This window comes from Schistocerca nitens, chromosome 9 (genome assembly GCF_023898315.1).
Source record: "Schistocerca nitens isolate TAMUIC-IGC-003100 chromosome 9, iqSchNite1.1, whole genome shotgun sequence".
Classification (NCBI taxonomy): Eukaryota; Metazoa; Arthropoda; class Insecta; order Orthoptera; family Acrididae; genus Schistocerca; species Schistocerca nitens.
In genome coordinates this window covers 397111566-397132841 of record NC_064622.1, presented here as the reverse complement: position 1 = coordinate 397132841, position 21276 = coordinate 397111566, and the positions used below count along the sequence as shown (strand labels likewise).

Sequence of the window (21276 nt, the reverse complement as noted above, 5' to 3'; positions counted from 1 at the left end):
TCTCTTTCAAATTCTAAAGGTGGCAGGGATAAAATACAGGGAGCGAAAGGCTATTTACAATTTGTACAGAAACCAGATGGCAGTTATAAAGAGTCGACGGGCATGAAAGGGAAGCAGTGGTTGGAAAGGGAGTGAGACAGGGTTGTAGCCTCTCCCCAATGTTATTCAGTCTGTATATTGAGCAAGCAGTAAAGGAAACAAAAGAAAAATTTGGAGTAGGTATTAAAATCCATGGAGAAGAAATAAAAACTTTGAGGTTCGCCAATGACATTGTAATTCTGTCAGAGACAGCAAAGGACTTGGAAGAGTTGTTGAACGGAATGGACAGTGTCTTGTAAGGAGGATATAAGATGAACATCAACAAAAGCAAAACAAGGATAATGGAATGCAGTCGAATTAGGGTGATGCTGAGGGAATTAGATTAGGAAATGAGACACTTAAAGTAGTAAAGGAGTTTTGCTATTTGGGGAGCAAAATAACTGATGATGGTTGAAGTAGAGACGATATAAAATGGAGACTGGCAATGGCAAGGAAAGTGTTTCTGAAGAAGAGAAATTAGTTAACATCGAGTATAGATTTAAGTGTCAGGAAGTCGTTTCTGAAAGTATTTGTATGGAGTGTAGCCATGTATGAAAGTGAAATGCGGACGATAAAATGTTTAGACAAGAAGAGAATAGAAGCTTTTGAAACGTGGTGCTACAGAAGAATGCTGAAGATTAGATGGGTAGATCACATAACTAATGAGGAGTTATTGAATAGAATTGGGGAGAAGAGGAGTTTGTGGCACAACTTGACAAGAAGAAGGGACCGGTTGGTAGGACATGTTCTGAGGCATCAAGGGATCACAAATTTAGCATTGGAGGATAGTGTGGAGGGTAGAAATCTTAGAGGGAGACCAAGAGATGAATACACTAAGCAGATTCAGAAGTATGCAGGTTGCAGTAAGTACTGGGAGATGAAGAAGCTTGCACAGGATAGGGTAGCATGGAGAGCTGCATCAAACCAGTCTCAGGACTGAAGACGACAACGACAACGACAACAACAACAACAACAACAACAACAACAACAACATGTTTATTCTGCATTTTAAGTTTCTGTCAAAATAATAAAAAAATAAGATAGTTCAGGGTTTTATTTTAATGGGATAAAAGCATGCAAAACACATTAGCAATCTTGTTGGCAGGTAAGCAGTAAGAGAGACTTCAAAGTGCAGAGCAGGCAGTGTTGACATTCCTGGTTAACTTACCTACACTCTGGTTCCATGTCAAGTCTGTCAACCATCTGGATACCCAAGAATTGCACACACAGAATTTAATAAAATATTCCCCACTGATCCCTAATTCTAGTACACATAAGTATCATTTCATCTGGGCTTGCATAATATCAGTTTTTGTGAGATTAAGAATTATGCTGTATTTTTTGAGCCAGATGTCACCCTAATGCACAATTTTCTTTGTTTTTTCTGGTGGACATGCATTTGGATTCTTTATCAGTACAGATCTCTCTCTATGTATACATCATTAGCAAATACCCTTATTTTTTAAGAATTCTCCAGTGTCTTTGGTGAATCATTTATGTAACTTGAGAACAAGAGTGATTAAATTATCAAGCTTTGCTGTTGACAACATTCAATGTGTCCTACTTCCAATTAGTTGTATGCCTTTTTTATCATTTGTTAATGTGACCCTTGTTTTTTTATTGTAAACAATATAATAACATTTTCAAACACCCATCAAGATGATTCCTTTCTAAAGCTCTGCATTTGTGTGCAATAAATGTTTGAACATTAACAATCAAAAGACTGTAGAAGAACAAGTCACTGAATGCCATTCACATTGTTCATTTTGGAATGGGCTGTCCCTGCCAACATGCAGCAGTTTCTACCTCAGATAGAGATGAAGGGAAGATAATCATGGACACACTATGTGTGGTACATTACACCATGATTGCTTTCAGATACATTTCTGATGGAAATACCTTGTCAAGAACATCCATTCATATAACTGATTTGCCTCAATGGGCAATGAATCCACCACATTCAGTGTGGATGCTGCAGTAGCCACCAGAAAGATTGTTGCACGGCGCATCACAGACAGTAGTTGCCACAAGTAAAGGCCCATCCACCAGAGGGCACGTGAGAATTCGGCCGCACCCTCTGCCGGCGGAACAACAACAACTCAGGCAGCACGGGCCGTGCCCAGTCAGTTTTACATCGCGCATGCCTAGCGGACAGTTCCCGGTCTACACTATGTGAAGTGCGACAGACAACATGAATCGTGTTAATACAGATGCACGACTACATCTGACCTTCAGCATGAATCTCTATGTAGTGAGCATGGAATATATGGACAGGAACTGGGATAGGTGACACATGGGGGAAGTGTGGATCAGTTGAGAGGCATGCCGAAATAGTCCATGCAGTTGTGACAAACACTGTGCCTAGGTGTTGCAGTGGTTGACACAACAGTTTAGTAAGCAGGAGGTCATGGGTTTGGATCATGGTCTGACCACATTTTCAATCATCACCACCAATGCTGCATGCTTTCCTTTCCTTTCTCACTCCTCCTTCTTCAGTTAACATAATATGACTGTTTTGCTGATAAACCTCTACACAGTCAATTACGACAATCCTGTTAAGTTCACAGTTCAGTTCTTCCTTAAAATTATGATCTTCAGTACACCTGATGCAATCACACATTTAACCGCTCTGTCACATCCGTGCTTGTGCCCCAAGCTACAGCAAGCGAAGGAGTCGGACATTGAATTGAGCAACATCTGTGAATAAGCCAAACTAATCAGCACATCAAAGCACTTGATCCCTGCTCCACCCCCCCCCCCCCCCACACACACACAAAAATATCTGCAGGCACTTTTTCTTAATAGCTCTGACATTCCCGATGACTAATCATTTTGCTGATGAGATTACTTTCAGTACCTGTCCAAGATTTGGTAAGAAATCTTATAGTCTAACAATATAATCTATCAAAAGCTGTGAAGGGTGAATGATTCCAAACTGAGAATGTATACAAATAAAAAAAGTAACTTAATTACATGCTTTATCAGGTCCTGAATTTCTGAGAACTAGAACTAAAAGTCTCTCTTTGTAAGCTATAGTTATCTATGAGTCAGCTGTACTTACGTCCCACTTTATATATGATAAAAACAATGGAAGAAAACCATTAATGAGCAATCATCATTCACATAACTTCAATTCAGCTCAACAGAATGATGTTTTGGCTGACTGTGGTAGCTCCAAAACAGATTTGTTACACCACCATATTTATATTAGATTTGTTGTGAATACATGTGCATAAAATGTAATGCAGGTAATGAAAACTGTACCAATTTTTATTTAACAACATATTTACACATATATAAACATACATTTGAAGCAACAGTTTTCAGAATGTGGCAGTAAATGGTGTTGTAAAATAAAGAATGAAAAATACACATAAATATATAATATTAAAGTAACATGTCACTATTATGAAATGATTTGCCTAAATCTGTTAAGACTCCACATAATACACTCGGCTAAGATGGATCATTAAATTAAACAAAGTAAAATACAATGATTATGAAACTAATGCAGATGTTCAGTAGCATTGTAGGACACAGGCAAGCAATTTAAGACTGTATATGACTAGAACAAAATAACTGTTTCTGGCTCATTTAAAATAAACAATGAAGTCTCCCTAAAACTGATGAATGTGTTAATGAATAATATTATACATTTTAAAATGAAATGATATTGTATGGGCATTGTCATGTTGGAAAAACTTATCATAAGTCTTTTTGATCAAATTGATGATATTTATACAGTGATGATTGATGTTTCATGACAAATGTTAAAAGATGTATGCAAAATATTTGTTTCAAGCCAGATATGTTAACACAGTCTTTACTTATCCACAATCCTCACACAGAGAAGAACCAAATGTATGTAGCATCCAATAATATAGCTGTGCAAATTGTGGCAAAATCATTTACTGCCAAGTACATAAAAATAAGAATACTGTTAATTACAACAACTCATACTATTGTAACAGATATAAAATTACTCTTTGGATTAGAAGGCAACTGCATAGCTCTACTCTGTTCCAGCATCTAAATTCAGTGCCTTTGCACCATAAGATTACTTCACTCGATCATCATACACGATGAATTTTTGCTGTATCAAGAACTACTTTACTGTTGGTATTTTTAACTGGATTTCTCTAGATCCTTATACTGTTGAGGAAAACTCCTCATTGACTTTCTAGAATTTACAAACTTTATTCACTGATTCTTCCTTCTTAATTTAATTTTGAAAAATTATTTCTTTCTATGTTTGCTAGTTTCTGAGATACCATTCTTTCAGTTATCTTTAAACTGCTTCTACAAATCACAACAGAAATTCTACTGAATTTAAATAAAGTTATTTTGTGGTTACAGCTAATGCCTTGAAAAGTAATTTAAAAAATACACCAAAGTATGCCAAATCTTGGAAGACAAAATTTTAGTTGGACAGCAGTAAATGCACACTGAAGCTTTTCTGATTTCAGTGCTGCAGTCTTTAAGTTATTTAATATATGTAAAATATAACAGCCCCTTCTTCAGAAATGCGACATTTGTTGCTTCACACTGACTAACTACCCCCACTTTCCACCAGCAGTTACCTATGGCTGCTTGCATTCTGATGAAAATGATTATAAAATGTACAGAAGGGAATATAGTGTGACCTCTTCTCATAGCAACTAACAACATTCAAATGGACTGCACTTCTTGTTGCCTACAAGACATGTTTTCCCTAAGCAGCAGTGTTAGAGAAATATGTACCCATCACAAAAAATTTTTTGTGTCGTTTAAAGAGAGTAGGCAAATTTTATGTTCTTTCTTTGCCCACTGCAAACATTTATACAGCTGAATTCTCTTTGCTATGTAACAGCAACATTCTTTCTTTTTCCAGAAATCCCTATCAATATGCAGTGTATCACCATCATTGTCATCATCATCATCGTTACCAGCAGGAAAGTGACTGCTTCTGTGAACACCTTAAGTTACATACTTATAACTTCTGCATCACATTCCTCAGCAGTTGTTGTTGTGTCAGCAGTATTGTTAGCACTAGGTCGTACTGCAGTAGGTATTCTACCGTAACAATAGCCATGGTCTGCAAACGCATCCAGATCAACATAGCCTCCTCCAAAACGTACGTCCTCAACTAATGCTGCTAATTCTCGTTTGAGTTCCCCAAAGGATGGTCGGCGACTTGGATCATGGTGCCAGCACCGAGAAGCCAATCGGAAAAACTCAGGCCTGCAATGCGGTGGTCTCTCCAAACGCCCACCTTCTCGAACTGACCTGACTACTTCTCGAGCTGACTGGCCTGGATATGGTGTTGACCCTGGGGACACAAAGCAGAATGATTTACTTTAAGCAAGATAGATTTCCATTCAGTACCAGTAGCAAGTAACTATTAATAGGCTTTATGAAGAATTTCATACACTTCGCCCCTTTAATGAACAATATAGCTACATTCCAGTCAACAACTAGATACATACTCTGCAAACCACTGTGATCTGCATGGCAAAGGGTACTTAGCACGTTAGGGTCTCTTCCCATCCAAACTGCATGGAACACAGGAAGAATGATTGCTTAAATGTGTCTGTGCAGTTTATATAAGGGATATTGACTAGTAGCAGTTCCACCAAAAATCATGTGTAAAGAACTCCCAAAACTATTTCATAATTCACCAGGAAATTAATACCAGGTAAGGCAGGTGGTAGACTTCAGTTCATTGGCAGGATACTGGGAAAATTCTATACATCTCCAAAGGAGACTGAATTGGAACTTTCCACAGTTTTCCTCGAATCCCTTGATCACATGCATTATCTTATGAAAAATGCCGCTGCGCTGCAGTCATGGACTGTGCAGCTGGTCCCGGCTGAGGTTCAAGTCCTCCCTCGGGCATGGGTGTGTGTGTGTGTTTGTCCTTAGGATAATTTAGGTTAAGTAGTGTGTAAGCTTAGGGACTGATGGCCTTAGCAGTTAAGTCCCATAAGATTTCACACACCTTTGAACATTTTTGAATGCCACTGCTGTTGGGAAACATTATCATCATGAAAGGGTTTACGTGGTCTGCAGCCAGTGTCAATAATCCTTGGCCATCGTGGTGCCTTGCACAAGCCCACAGGACCCACAGACACCCCAGAGTATAATGGAACCACTGCCAGCTTGTCCCCACCGTGTACTACATGTGTCACGGAGCTGTTCCCTTGGAAGACAATGGGTTCACACACTTCCATCGGCATGATGTAGATGGCAGTGGGATTCATCAGACCAGGGAACATTCTGCCACTGTGCCATTGTTCGATGCTGAAGACTATGAGCCCATTTCAGTTGTTGATGCTGGTGTCAGCTGTGGAGGCCCATTGTTAGGAGTATTTGGTGCCCTGTGTTTTCAGACACATTTGTACTTGGCTCAGGATTAAAGTGTTATGTTTTTTCTGCCACAGTTTGCAGCCTGTCTTGTTTTACCATCTGCCCACCCTACTATACCCAATATCTGTACTGAGGGGCTGCCATCCAACCCCATAATGTCTGTACATGGTTTCACCTTGGTTTTGCTATGTGTTGAAAGTACTCTCCAAAGCACTCTTCAAACACCCGACAAGTTGTGTGGTTTTGTGAAATGCTCATGCTAAGCCTCTGGGCAATCATAATTTGTCCTCAGTCAAACTCAGATAAGTAGCACATCTTCCCCATTATAGACATGGACAGCACACTAACTGATACTAATGCACTGTGCGTGTGTCAGACTAACAGTCATTCCTTGCCAGGTGACACTGCTATTGCACGGACAGGTTTATATCAGTAGCAGGTCAGTGGTCATAACATTATGGCTGATCAGTGTACAAAGAAAGATCAAGATTTGTTTGACTCACAGCAGAGTATCATGAAAATGTAGAAAAACTTGAACTGACAGATGCCATTTATCTTGTGAAGGTCTACTTACAAAATTTCAAAAACTAGTACTAAATGAAAAACCTAGAGATATTCTTCAGCTCACTATGTATTGCTCCTGTAAGGATCATGAAGGCACAGTACACTCAGATAAACTTAAACAATCATTTTTTCCAGTGCACCATATGTGATTGGAATGGAAAGAAACCCTCACACGTGGTACCATGGTAAGTACTGTCTGCCATGCACTTCACAGTGCTTTAGGCATGCAGGTAGATGCAAATACCCTGGGTCATGAAGTGCTGCGACATACTACAGATGGTCACTAGGCACACTCTTGCACATCTTTCATTTAGTTTGTAGACCTGTACTTACACTACGAATCATCAAAGAAAAAACTGCTTACTTTGATGTTGCAGCATCCATAATTTATGTCCTGCTGGGAATCACTTTCATGACAGCTGTATACACAATTTGAGATCTATCACTAGATTGCAATAGTGGAATGTGAGAAAGATTTAAAGTTGGGAAAATGAAATTTATTGTGAGTAATTGTCTGACTGACAACTGGCAGAAGAAAAAGTGTAGTTAAATCTTAATATTTAGCACTGATGGAAATGCATTTAAAACCTATTTACAAATCACTACCTACAAAACACTTCCTAGAAAACACCAAGTTATGTGGTAAGAGGTTTCCAGGACATCAAAAGGACTATGATTGTCACTGGAGCACAACTTCCGTGAGTTAATACAAACACAGTGAAATATTCAAAATAGCAACAAGGAGGCTGCATAAATATTGTTGTGATTATATGAGTCAACACGCACATATTCATGCTGCTTCCACTAATATGGAGTATAGATTAACAGTATTCATGATGACACAAATATTTTCACCTGTTTAAAGTTTAAGAAATTTGGCCACCTTCAGCTTTTTAAATAATATTAACCTTCAAAACAGTTATTGCAGCTGCGGATCCTAGTATAAGGAAATTAATGGACTAAAACAATGAAAAATCCAGGATGGAATGTAACAATATTATAAAAAGGGAAAGTTGGTACTTACCATATATTGCAGATGCTGAGTCGCAGGTAGGCACAGCAAAGAGACTGTCACAAATAAAGCTTTCAGCCATTAAGGCCTTCATCAACAACAGATCTCACACACACACACACACACACACACACACACACACACACACACACAAAACTCAAACGAGTGCGAGCAACAGCACCAGTGCATGATGGGAGTGGCAACTGGTTAGGGGTAAGAAGGAGGCTCTGTGTGTGTGTGTGTGTGTGTGTGTGTGTGTGTGTGTGTGTGTGTCGTCTATTGTTGACAAAGGCCTTAATGGCCGAAAGCTTTATTTGTGACAGTCTTTTCATTGTGCCTATCAGTGACTCAGAATCTCTGCTATATGGTGAGTAGCAACTTTCCTTTTCATAATATTGTGAAATTAATGGGCACATGTTTATAATTTGCTTTCAAATAAATCGCTAGACGAATATAGAAAAGTATCACAAAAGAAGTCTCAATAGACAACAGAAATCTTCAGAGCTGATTTTATGAAGCTAATTAATCCATTACTACAAGTCTGCCAAGGTGAAGTCGCTTGCATGGCAGTATCATAGGTGCAACCACAATGGAAGGGTATTTGTGGAGACACATGACTAATTCTGGTAATTCTTGAAGAGGGGTAGCAGCCTTTCAGTAGCTACAGTGGCAACAGTTAGAATGGCTGACTGATCTGGCCTTGTTATTTTATCCATCATGGTCCTGTTGTGCTTGTACTGCAAACCGAAAGAGAGGGGAAACTACAACTGTGGTTTTTCCCCTCAAAATCATGCAGCTCTACTGTATGACTTAATCATGAAATGGCATCCTCTTGGGTAAAATATTCTGGAGTATCCTATTTGAATGATTTGGATGTCCAGTAGGATATCATCATCAAGAAAAACATGGGTTAATGTGTGGCATGTTGGATGGGCAGGTTACAGACGGTAAAAATGAAACTCGATAGTTTGAAGTTAGATATATTGGGAATTAGTGAAGTGTAGCAGCAGGAAGAACAAAACTTTTGTTCAGGTAACTACAAGGGTATAAAAATAAGACAGACGGGAATAATGAAGGAGTAGTCCTATAATGAATAAGAAAATATGAATGTTGGCAAGGTGCCATGAACAGCATAGTGAATGCATTACTGTAGTCAACATACACAAAAGATAACACACACAAGTATAAAGCTTATATGTCACAGGAAATTAAGGAGATGCGATGTGGAAAAACTGAATGAACCAGAGATTGGTCAGAGTACCAAGACAGCAGTACGCAATGCTGTACTGAAACGGGAGAAAGCAATAAAATAGGGTAGCTTTGAGAGGTAAAATAAGGAAGGTGGCAGAGGATCACATAGGTAAAAAATAAAAAGAGATTGTCATAAAGTGCAAAATGGCTAAGCAGTAATGGCTAGAGGACAAATCCAATACTCTAGAAGCATTCATAATGAAGGGAATGATGGTTGTCAAGAGAATAATGATAATGAATAAATGATAATTTGCATACTCGTGCTGGCACAGTTCTTGCTCATGCTGCTACAACTGAGCTTGAGCTCCATCTTTTATGACCTTATTGTTGAAGAAGATGCAAATGCTAACCTTCTTATTTATCTTTATACAGCTACTCTTCTTGAATATTTGTGGCCGGCCACAATAAACACCTTTGTAACTTCTTTTTCTTTTTTTCTTTCAAGGGCATGATGTTGACACCAAAGGCATACAGTATATGGGAAACTGTTGTGAACTGTGATGCTTAACAATGAACTTCCATAGACAACCCCTCATCCATTTTCCCATTACAATTCGCAAAGGCATGAGTTACATAGAAGAAAGCATTGCCTTCTTCCATCAGAGTCATGCGGCTACACAAGAAAGAGCCAACTTTTTATTTCCCTTGATTTATTATTTCTTAAGATATATAAAAAAAGGCACAGCCATATTTACAAGGAATATAACCTTGAAAGAATGTTAGGTAGCAATTGTATGGAATGTTTTCATTGCTTTTCCACACAATAACAAGAGAAGAAGAAATTTTGTTCTATCATTAGTATGTTAAATTACAGGAGGTACTCAGTAACTAATATAATACACTTCTTTTTCCTTGGCCATTTTCAGTTGGAAAAATGTGGAATTTGTTGTGGGACATCATGGAATATTCCTGCTTCATCCCCTATAGTTTCACGAGTTTCGATAGGTAGCAGCATTACACACAGCCCTCAAAATAACAGTCTGTAACAAAAGTGCATTTCAAGCAGAGAGCTGTCATCAAGTTTCTTTTGATCAAAAACCAGAGCATCACAGATATTCATAGACCCTTGCAGAATGTCTATGGAAGCATGGCTGTAAAGAAAAGCATGATGAGTCACAGGTGAGGTGTCTATCATTACAATAAAGTCGCACATATCTAGCTGATGTGAATTCCCTGAGATTTTATAAAATTCCCTCAGAATTACACACTTTCCAGAAGAACTGCCACTCTTTGTTTCGACTACACATGTTTGCCAGTCACAGCTTGTGTCTGTGTGCAGGCACCACCTCACTTGCTACTAGTATCATCTCATCACGAACTGGCTTGAGGCACATCAAGGTTGAATAGCTCCACTTGCTACATCTTAAATACATAAATTTGTTTTCCATCACACAAATAAGACATGTACCATGTATAAACTGTATTTCATGAAGTACAGTTTACCTTAATATCATCCTCTAGACCACATGAAAGCTATGTTTAAGCCACAATTATAGTGTCGGCACAAGATGAGTAAATTTTTCTACTTACTACAACAACCATTTGAGAACTGTTTTTCTACACTGCATAACATACAATTATAAATTTAAATAGCTATTTTAACTAGCTGAAGAAATGTAATTTAATTATATGAATGCATGGTGTCTGTCCTTTTGGACATGTCAAAAAGAACAGACACCATGCAGAATCCGCAGCTGTTATACATTGTGTGAATGTAATTTATGCTAATCAAGTTATGCAGTAATGAATTTTGAATGAGACATAGGAAATGGTAGTGTTAAATGATTCAGGTTGTGATAATGTTTGCTTGCCCTAAGACTATTAAAATACAATTAAAAAATTTATTTAAAGTATTATCAGCAGTTACTTACCCAGTGTAACAATTTCCCATATAAGAATTCCAAAACTCCAGACATCGGATTTATGCGTGAAGATACGGTACAAGAGGGACTCTGGTGCCATCCATCGAATTGGAAGAGCCCCCTGCAAATATAAGTTTTCCATGATTTTGGGTCAAATCACAAATCTTTGCCTGCAGTAATTACCTTGTCAAGTTATTGAATAAATATAGAATTTACCATATTGCTATAACCTGAATTGTATAATAACCAGTTTTCCTGGCATCTGTGGTCTACAGTCCAATTCTTGGCTTGATGCAGCTCCCTACACTAGACCTACTCTATCACGTGAAATTGTCTTCAACTCCAAATAACTACTGAAGTCTCCAAATAACTACCACTACCTACAACCATTTGAACCTGCTTATTGTCTCCCTCTGCAATTTTTAGCCTTCACACTTCCCTCCATTACCAACTGGTTATTCCTTTATGCCTCAGGATGTGTCCTATCAACTGATCCCTTCTTTTAGTCAAGATGCGCCATATTTCTTCTCCGATTGTATTCAGTACCTCACCATTAGTTACTTGTTCAACCAACCCAATCTTCAATGAGACTCCTTAGCACCACATTTCAAAAGCTGCTATTCTCTTCATGTCTGAATTGCTGACTGACTATGTTAATGACGGTACATTGAGAATAATCTCATGATATTTATAATACTTTCTATTTTATTTATTTATATGTCAAGTTCTGTAGGACCAAATTCAGAAGCAAATCTCCAAGGTCATGTAAGTGTCGGTACATAAAATTCAACATAAAAGTAATAAAAGATAAAAATAAAATGTTTATGAACCCAAAAAAAGTCAATCCATAAGTTTAAGTAAACACAATCAACAATAAAACAAGAAACAGCTTAATTTTTCATGGAACTCCTCAACAGAATAGAATGAGTGACCCATGAGGAAACTCTTCAGTTTCGATTTGAAAGTGTGTGGATTACTGCTGAGATTTTTGAATTTGAGTGGTAGCTTATTGAAAATGGAGGCACAAGAGTTAAGGAAGTCCGATCCAAATGCAGGTTTGATATCTGCCAAGTATTAACTGAGTGAAAGCTGCTTACTCTTGGGAATAAGCTAATATTGTTAACAAGAAATGACAGTAAGGAGTATATACATTGAGAGGCCAGTGTCAAAATACCCAGACTCATGAACGGGGGTTGACAAGAGGTTTATGAACTTACATCACTTATTGCTCGAACAGCCCATTCTTAAGCCAAAAATATCCTTTTAGAATCGGAAGAGTTACCCCAAAATATAATACCATACAATATAAGTGAATGAAAATAATCAAAGTAGACTAATTTTCGTGTCGAATGATCACTCACTTCAGATACCATTCGAACAGTAAAAATGGCAGCATTAAGTCTTTGAACAAGATCCTGAATGTGGGCTTTCCATGACAGCTTACTATCTATCTGAACACCTAGAAATTTGAACTGTTTAGTTTCACTAATCATATGCCCATCCTGTGAAATTAAAACGTCAGGTTCTGTTGAATTGTCTGACAGAAACTGTAAAAACTGGGTCTTACTGTGATTTAGCATTACCGTATTTACTCGAATGTAAAGTGCACTCGAATCTAAGCCACACCTGAAAAATGAGACTCGAAATCAAGGAAAAAAAAATTTCCCGAATCTAAGCCGCACCTGAAATTTGAGACTCGAAATTCAAGGGCAGAAATAAAGTTGGTCCATTGTAATATGAGACACAATTTAGGTCAAATGAATGACGATACAGCTACAATAGTGTGGTTCGAGTCATAAGTTTAGCAGTTACGCTTTACCAGGTAGCCATTGCTATGCCTCAGGCGCTCCGTCCATATTTATACGGGTACCGGTACCCTTCCTTTTTCACGTGCTTCATCTGGATTGAATTGATTGCTTATTTTTCTTTGATCTGTTAACTGTCGTTCTCTTTGTTATAGGTGTTTACGTCACTCTAAGCTGAAAACGCATTGTACTGTGTCATGCATTGTTTGCCGCATTCTGATAATGAGTGTTTACGGCCTGTCGCCGCTCTAGAGTCATCTTAGATTTAATAATCTAGTCAATTGCCGTGCTTTATTTCTGACTGTATCACTATTAGGCATAAGAGTAATACGAATATGAACATGACATGATATGTACGTTCTTCCGCGTTTGCTGTTGTCTCATCTAGTGTCGTAGTTTATTAGGCAGACAGGATTTAAATGAGATAGGAGCAAACACGAAACAATACATGGCAAAATGTTTATATTCATATTATTCTTATGATGAAGAGAATACTGCATGTGATTCACAATTCGTAAAAGTTACTATTAGCAACCATATCTTCTCAAAGGTAGGAAAGAATTCAGAACGTAGAGTTGGCCATATTGACAAACATCCCGAACAGTCTTGCCAGTCGGATTTTCGTAGTACATTGAAAGACTGCTACATTTGAAGATGAACAATACGGAATTTGTATTTACTTCGTTGGATAATGTATGAAAATGCAGTGGCCGAAACTCGGGGCGGAGAAAAAAGCTCGTTTTCCACCTTTTTTAAAAAAAATTTATTTACTGGCGCAGAGGTTTGGCGCCAGTATTTATCTTTGTGACTGCAAAGCATGCCTGTGTAGTGCTACATATATTCGACGGCTGAAGTTAGTTGTGGCGGCACCTACTAACATTTTTCAGAACTTCCTCTTACGTTGCACTCGATTCTAAGCCGCAGGCGGTTTTTTGGATTTCAAAAATCGGAAAAAAGTGCGGCTTGGATTCGAGTAAATACGGTAGTTTAATTTCTAGAAGCCATGAACTTAGGTCATGAACTACACTATTTGAAACTGAGCCAATGTTGCACACAACATCCCTTACTACCAAGCTAGTGTCATCAGCAAACAGAAACATTTTAGAGTTACCCTTAATACTAGAGGTCATATCATTTACATAAATAAGGAACAGGTATGGCCCCAACACTGATCCCTGGAGCACCCCTCACTTAACTGTACCCCACTCAGACCCCCACTCTTCTTTTTCTTCCTTCAGGGACCAAATTAATACAGAACTGAATATTCATTGCTGAGTATTATATCTGCCAAGATTTTCTGTTTTCAAAACAGTTGAAAAATTGGCACATGGATATTAAAAGTTAATTACTGCATTAGCATTACTTGAAACATCTTACACAAATGCAGACTTTTCACAAGCAATGAGCTGGCCACTTCATTCTTACAGTATATAACCAGCTCAACAACACAAGTGAAAGCCAAACTGAAACAAAAATGTTTACTATATCCTTGTTTCTATTCTGTTAAAGAATTTCTAAAAATTAAGTTCTAACATTTTAAACTTGTATGTTTTGTTTTCCAGTATGTAACTTACTCATGGCTGTTAAGGGTATGAGTGCTACAATCCACACTAAATTGTATGTTTTCTGTCATGACAAGTTGTAACATTTGTTATGTTTCTTCTATCTGTAAATAGTCAGCATATCACTGTTGTTAGTCTAGTGTTGTAATATAACTGACCTATCCCCTTTCACCCATATCTAGAATGCGCTGACTTTCGTCTACAAGACAAATGAAATGATCAGCATTAACTGTGAGAAAACATCACTCCAGTAAACATCCCACTGTAAATATATTTCATAAAATTATCAATAGAACCTACTTCAATTATTTATAAACAAAAAATTAATCTAAGAGTCATAATGAGTTCCAGTTTGCAAAAAGTGTGGACTATAGATACTACTGGAGAGACGTTTTGTCACTGCACATTGATCTGACAATAAATTCAGAAATAAGCAGTAGTGATGAATATCATATTCTTACTGTGTAAGAATAATTACCATAGTGATGAGTGTATCCAGCTGCATGGAACACAAAGCAAAATTAATACATACAAAATGAAAAATAATACTACTTTTATTTACAAGCTTCCTATGGTAAGAAAATTGTGTAAGATTAACCACTGCATACAAGAGAATTGCTATTTCTTGCAATCAGTCAGAGTGTAGCAATATTATGACCACAACAATACACAGGATTGTACTGCAACTTCATCCCATTCCATAACTATCAATTTCACTGAAATACCAATTAAGGCAGCATTTTAATTATCTATACTCTGCACACCGTTGGAAGATAGTGGAAGATGTTAGTTACATGACAGTTTTCTATACATCAAATTATGTACTACTTACTGCTTGTTAGTATGCTGAGTGACTTACTGCTATCTGCATATGTATGCAAAGCAAATTTATTCCCCTCATTCAAAGTGTGAGACTGGTAATACATTTCCCATGGGAAAATGAAAATTTAGATTAGGTATAATGTTAACTTTTTAGGCAGATATTTTATGTCAGCAAAGTAGTTGGTAATTTTGATTACTCAGAGTATGTTAAAAATAAATTTTTCTCAAGAATCCTCTTCAAAAAGCAGGGGTCATCTTATAATCATGATTGTCTTGTACTTGGGTAAATACAGTAATTCAAAGAAAGTCTGTTTCCCATAGGCAAGGAAGGTACCATACTTCAGTGAGGGTTTTTAAGTCCTTCAGACTATCCCCTGCTGCTCAGATCATAGGACATGTCTTTCAAAATCAAAAATATAAGAAAAAGTATTGAATATATCTAAAAACAAAGATGATGTGACTTACCGAACGAGAGCGCTGGCAGGTCGATAGACACACAAACAAACACAAACACACACAAAATTCAAGCTTTGGCAACAAACTGTTGCCTCATCAGGAAAGAGGGAAGGAGAGGGAAAGACGAAAGGATGTGGGTTTTAAGGGAGAGTGTAAGGAGTCATTCCAATCCTGGGTAATCCTAAGGTAAGTCTTTCCGCTCCCAGGATTGGAATGACTCCTTACACTCTCCCTTAAAACCCACATCCTTTCATCTTTCCCTCTCCTTCCCTCTTTCCTGATGAGGCAACAGTTTGTTGCGAAAGCTTGAATTTTGTGTGTGTTTGTGTTTGTTTGTGTGTCTATCGACCTGCCAGCGCTCTCGTTCGGTAAGTCACATCATCTTTGTTTTTAGATATATTTTTCCCACGTGGAATGTTTCCCTCTATTATATTGATATCAGAAAAAGTATTGATTACTACTTGCCATAAAGATGACATGAGGTTGCAGACAGGCACATAAAAAGACTGTTACACAGTTAAGTTTTGGCCAAAGCCTTCTTCAAAAAAGAAAACACACATACACTCACTCACACAGGCAAGACCTCACCTCATGACTGCCATCTCTGGCAGCTCAGACCAAAATATTTCAAGTCAGTATTTTTATGACTTCTTAACATTGTTTTGTCCCTCTTTTTCTCTCTCCAACAATAACTTCCATAACAATTCTTTTCTGTAATATCACTTGAAAGTTTCAATACCACCTCTATCTGCATGCTGTAATAAAAAGGATGTGTTAGGTGAAAGAAACATCCCTTTTATGATGTGTGGGTTGATGCATTGTCAAGGAGCAATAATCTTTCCTCTCTTTAGCCATTCTTTAACTGGTAAGCCTTTACATGTGGTACAAAAACTTCCATAAATGATTCACATTATCCATTCATGTGCTTCTTCATGAGGTGCAAACAATAGGCATTGCAGACATATTAACATGTTTGAAACCATGCAGTTTCTTGCTTGTACCAACGACGAGCATAGGCAGTTGTGGCTATCTGTAGCATTAACACAAGCTAAAGCAGTGATACTCTCCTTGATTATTTTAGGACCAGATCTTCCTCATTTATTATGTGATGCAACAGCTTTCCAACTGAGCCCATATCATCAACACTGTAAACTTTTTTGAGAACATGATTTTCTTCCCTCAATTCGTCCATCAGTTCCACTTTGATAGAATCAGCTGCTGAAATTGAGCTGTTTTTCTCCCTGTATTTGAAGCTCACAAATGCCATGTCTTGACTTAAAGCCTTTTAACCAGCCCATACTTGCTTCAAAATTTGATGCCCCTGAAAGATTTTCATTATAATTAATTGCATTTTCAATAGAATGGGACCAACGATAGCCTCTCCTTGTGATCTTCATTGTGCAAATCACCTGTAAACAGCATCATCTGGGTCCACATTCATGGCGAGTTTCATAGTTTTCTGACTTGCCAATCCATCAGTACAATCAAGCTTAGATACAAACTTTCTCTCCATAACTGTTGACTCACCAACCTTGTACCCATTAGATAACTTGTTTGCAGATTAATCTTTCTCTAAACTGTAAGTTTAAGCATTCTGTATCACAAGATAACACAATGCGTCAAAGTTCACAGGTGTGGGGAGGGCTCAAGACCTCAGTGGGAAGAGGATGGCACGCATGATCAAGTAAGAACTCAGTTAAGCAATCATTTGGTCGACCGCCATTTGAATAATCAACACGCTACTCTACTGACAGTAAACACACATAAGAACTGTTAAGTGACATACTACTTAGTTTCTGGAGCTACTACAGGAAGCATAAAAGGGAGGGCAGATCACTCAGACTCCAGAATGAGCGGCACACACTTGTTGAGAAGACAAGAGCAGACTTTTGCAGAACCCATGTTTTTTATTAATGTGTTGTATGCCTCATGAACCACACACATATCTTAAGTTATACTGATTTTCCATCTGATGAGACTGATTAAGTTAATAATTTGCTATCAATAACAAAAATACATTTAAGAAACTGAAGTAAAAATTTAGATACACTAAATTCTTACATGAGAAGACACTGTAAAAAATAGCTGAAAGGACTATATATTTTTACAGTTAACTAAATTTGAGAGAAATGGCAGAGGTGTATAATTAGTCAGAATTATCCATTACTGTTGGCTGACAATTTGTTGTAAATAGTAAAGCAACACGACAAGCAAACTGTAATACTTTGCCATATTATATAATTCAATTTAAGATTTCATGGGCCTGTCATATATTTCTAAATTGTTTACTATTTCTGGGACATAAACATTATCAATAAATTCCCTACAAATACAATGCATGAATTATCAATACGGGTAATACACTCGTTACTACAGTAAAAGAATAGATTTGTTTAAATAAAAGTAATCTGAGGAACAAAAGTGTAGCTAATATTAAAATGAAGCCAAGCCTAATACATTGTTGTTCTCATGCTTCCTCCCCATGTCATATAACTCAAAATGGCAACGAGTATATATACTATAATGTACACAACTGCTTTCCTCACCTTCGTGTGTCTCTGCTCATATACATCACCGAGATCCTGGACACTTCGAGACATGCCAAAATCTGCAACTTTGCACATTTTATTGTGATCCACAAGCACATTCCTAGCTGCTAAGTCACGGTGGATTATCTGTGAAATAAACAGAAAAAAAAATGTTAGCCTGAGATGATTAGACCATGTAGCACACTGCAATGCAGCACTCATATACACTTGAAAATGAAACATAAGACTCTCAATAAAGTTTTTATTAATAATAATCCTATCCATAGTTAATTGATGGTTATGACAAGTGATTTATATGCCTGCAGATAATTTTATATCCTGATTAATGTGCTGCTTCCTTCTCAGAAAATATGCAGAGCGATTAGAAATTATACTGCTTACTTATAAACACAATGAATATTACTGTGGTACAAATCCCTCTTTCATAATCAGAAAACAATAACCTGATTATTTTGTAACCTTAGGGTATCAGTTTGCTTATTTTGGCAAGAAAATGTCCCGAGTCAATGTTCCACTCTGCAGCAGAGTACATGCAATGGCCTGGACTCAGACCCAGAAAGGTTAGAGCCCCAAATTAGTATATATTTTTCATCCATCAGGAAGTTTAAAATAGTGTCATACAGTGTCTTAGAGTGTTGCGTTACAAAGCATGTAAGTTGCAAAGTTTATTGCAAAAATGTTATATGTTTAGCACATGGTCATTTCTTTAAGTCTTATTCATAAAACAGTAAGCTCTAGTATCACTGGACAACAAAGACATGGTTCTGAAACATCCCTCAAGCTGTCAAAAACTTTTAGTATTATATATAACAGCACCCAGTTAAGTAAACTGAATTAGATGTTAAGCAACAATCTTTATGTGTTAGGGGCTGCTCACACAAGTGACTGATCACAGCAATCTGTCACATGGGCAATTAATTACTTTGTACATCGTGCATGTGGAGACAAATCAGTGATCAACCTCTGGTAGCTGATTGCATGGAAATCCTAGGCAATCTAATGGGTTGCACATGCAATTCATACAAGCAATATGGCTGCTTGGCTGGTTAGCAGCTATATGTGGCAATATGGCTGTCTGACAGCAACTCATTTGTCTAGATATCATGTGTTGGTGTGTAGTTTTACTTCATTTCACTTCATCCATGTAGAATAAGAATTTTGCTTCAGAATTCATAGTTATTCAGGGACCATGAACCGCTTTGACAAGCAAGTTGAGGATGAAGTTGCCATTTATATTAAGAAGTAATAAAATACACATACTCCAGTTTGGCCGTCATTAGCATTTTGAGGCTTGTGCTGTAGAAGAACTGATGGGAAGTCCATAGTTATAGTCATGATATATTGGACTCCAGTTGATTAAAAAGTTATTTATGGAACAATAACACACATTATTGAAGTTTTTAACTTCTAAACAGTATGACATACCACAATATCTAGTGGACATTTTAATATACATGTTCAGGGCAAATCCATTACACACTTATCCTCAGAACCCCTGTCACTGCACGTGCTGTAACTCTCACCTGTACAATTTATAACAGAACTTATGGTAAAGAGCAGTACTTCTACTGATAACATTACTGCAGATACATCAAGATTGTAAAGCAAACTGTGTAAATACTTGCAGTTGAACTATAAGACTAATGAATGAAAAGGGAACTAAGGGCTAATAACTGAACTGTATTAGCACACTGAAAAGACTAACACAACCTGCTTGGCATCACTGAAATTTGTAATATATTATATTCCAAAAAAAGCATTTCAAGACAAGTTTAATAAATTACAATACTCTTTTTATAAATTTATTTTTTGCAAGTATTTGTGGGGACATGGAAATCAACTGCAACTGCTGCTAAACACAACACACCATCTTCCATAGGAGAACTTTTTGATACAGCGATATTCGTAATATTGGTTGAAATTACTTGGAAAACCATTCGTGTGTCTGGGTTCAGGCTAGTGACCACTTGCAGCAATATCACATGTGACGGATTGTTGTAATCCATTGATCATAAATACCAGAAGGACATTAGTATAATCTCTTTCTGATGATGAGCAGTCTGAATTCTAAAGTTCTCCTGTATGTCATTATCTTTTGGGGTAAATCATATGCCAGAAAAAATTGTTCTTTTTCCCAAAAGAGATTCAGAAGAATCACATAAACTGCAATCTTATAAACCTTATGATAACCCTTGTTCTGAAAACTGAATGAACATATATTAATCCTCTTTGTGTGTTCTTATAGTGAGCTTACTCATTAAGAAAACTTATACTAATCCTCTTTGTATGTTCTTATAGTCAGCTTAATCATTAAGAAAATATTGGTAGAAAGTAGCTGTTAAAAGCTACATTAATAATTAACTTTCAATAAATAGCTATAAACTAACTGTGTTCATTCCATTAAAATTTATAGAAACACCATTAGCTTGGTGTGTGTGTATCCACATTGATAGTATCCCACAATGGCAGTTATCTGTGAGCCTAAGAAGAAAGGAATATTACAATAGGCATTTCTGCTGGCTGTCCAGTTGAAAGAAGTCTTCAGTCTTTGAATCTAGATAGTGAGATAATTTGTAGGAGGGTTAATAATGTATATCTTCAATTTAGGGAGCAGTCCTTATCTTGCTTTAAATCATGTGGGAGCTTGTTGAAGACCTTTCTACCATAACATAAAATCCCATAGACAAGGAGGCCACATTCATGTAAATGTTAAATACATGTTTTTGATTTTTTTTATTATTAGCACAACAAACAACTTAGGAATAAATGTACTGGGAGGTGTATACGAGAATTTCAAGATTATTGAAAAGGGATCATCAATACTTTATCTACTTTCTGCAGTATTCTTACCACTTAATTTTGCTAAAGGAATATTTTGTTTACTTTAGATGCATTGTGTCAGATGATAGTTGTGCACTTCCAAGACAGAGTGAAAGTATGCAAAATAATCTGGAAGCTTGGTCTTCTGAG

At 37.1% G+C, this 21276-nt stretch overlaps 1 protein-coding gene across 1 annotated transcript in view; it reads right to left on the bottom strand.

Annotated features, from left to right (window-relative positions):
* Nucleotides 1-4984: 4984 nt before the first annotated feature.
* Nucleotides 4985-21276, bottom strand: part of LOC126203000 (mucin-5AC-like) — a 437052-nt gene continuing 420760 nt past the window's right edge. Inside the window, exons 9-11 of the mRNA XM_049937198.1 lie at nt 18304-18432; nt 11122-11233; nt 4985-5386 (exon numbers count right to left, since the gene is read on the bottom strand). Of these exons, the coding sequence (XP_049793155.1) occupies nt 5040-5386; nt 11122-11233; nt 18304-18432 (588 nt within the window). The 3' untranslated portion in view covers nt 4985-5039. The remainder of the gene's footprint in view (nt 5387-11121; nt 11234-18303; nt 18433-21276) is intronic.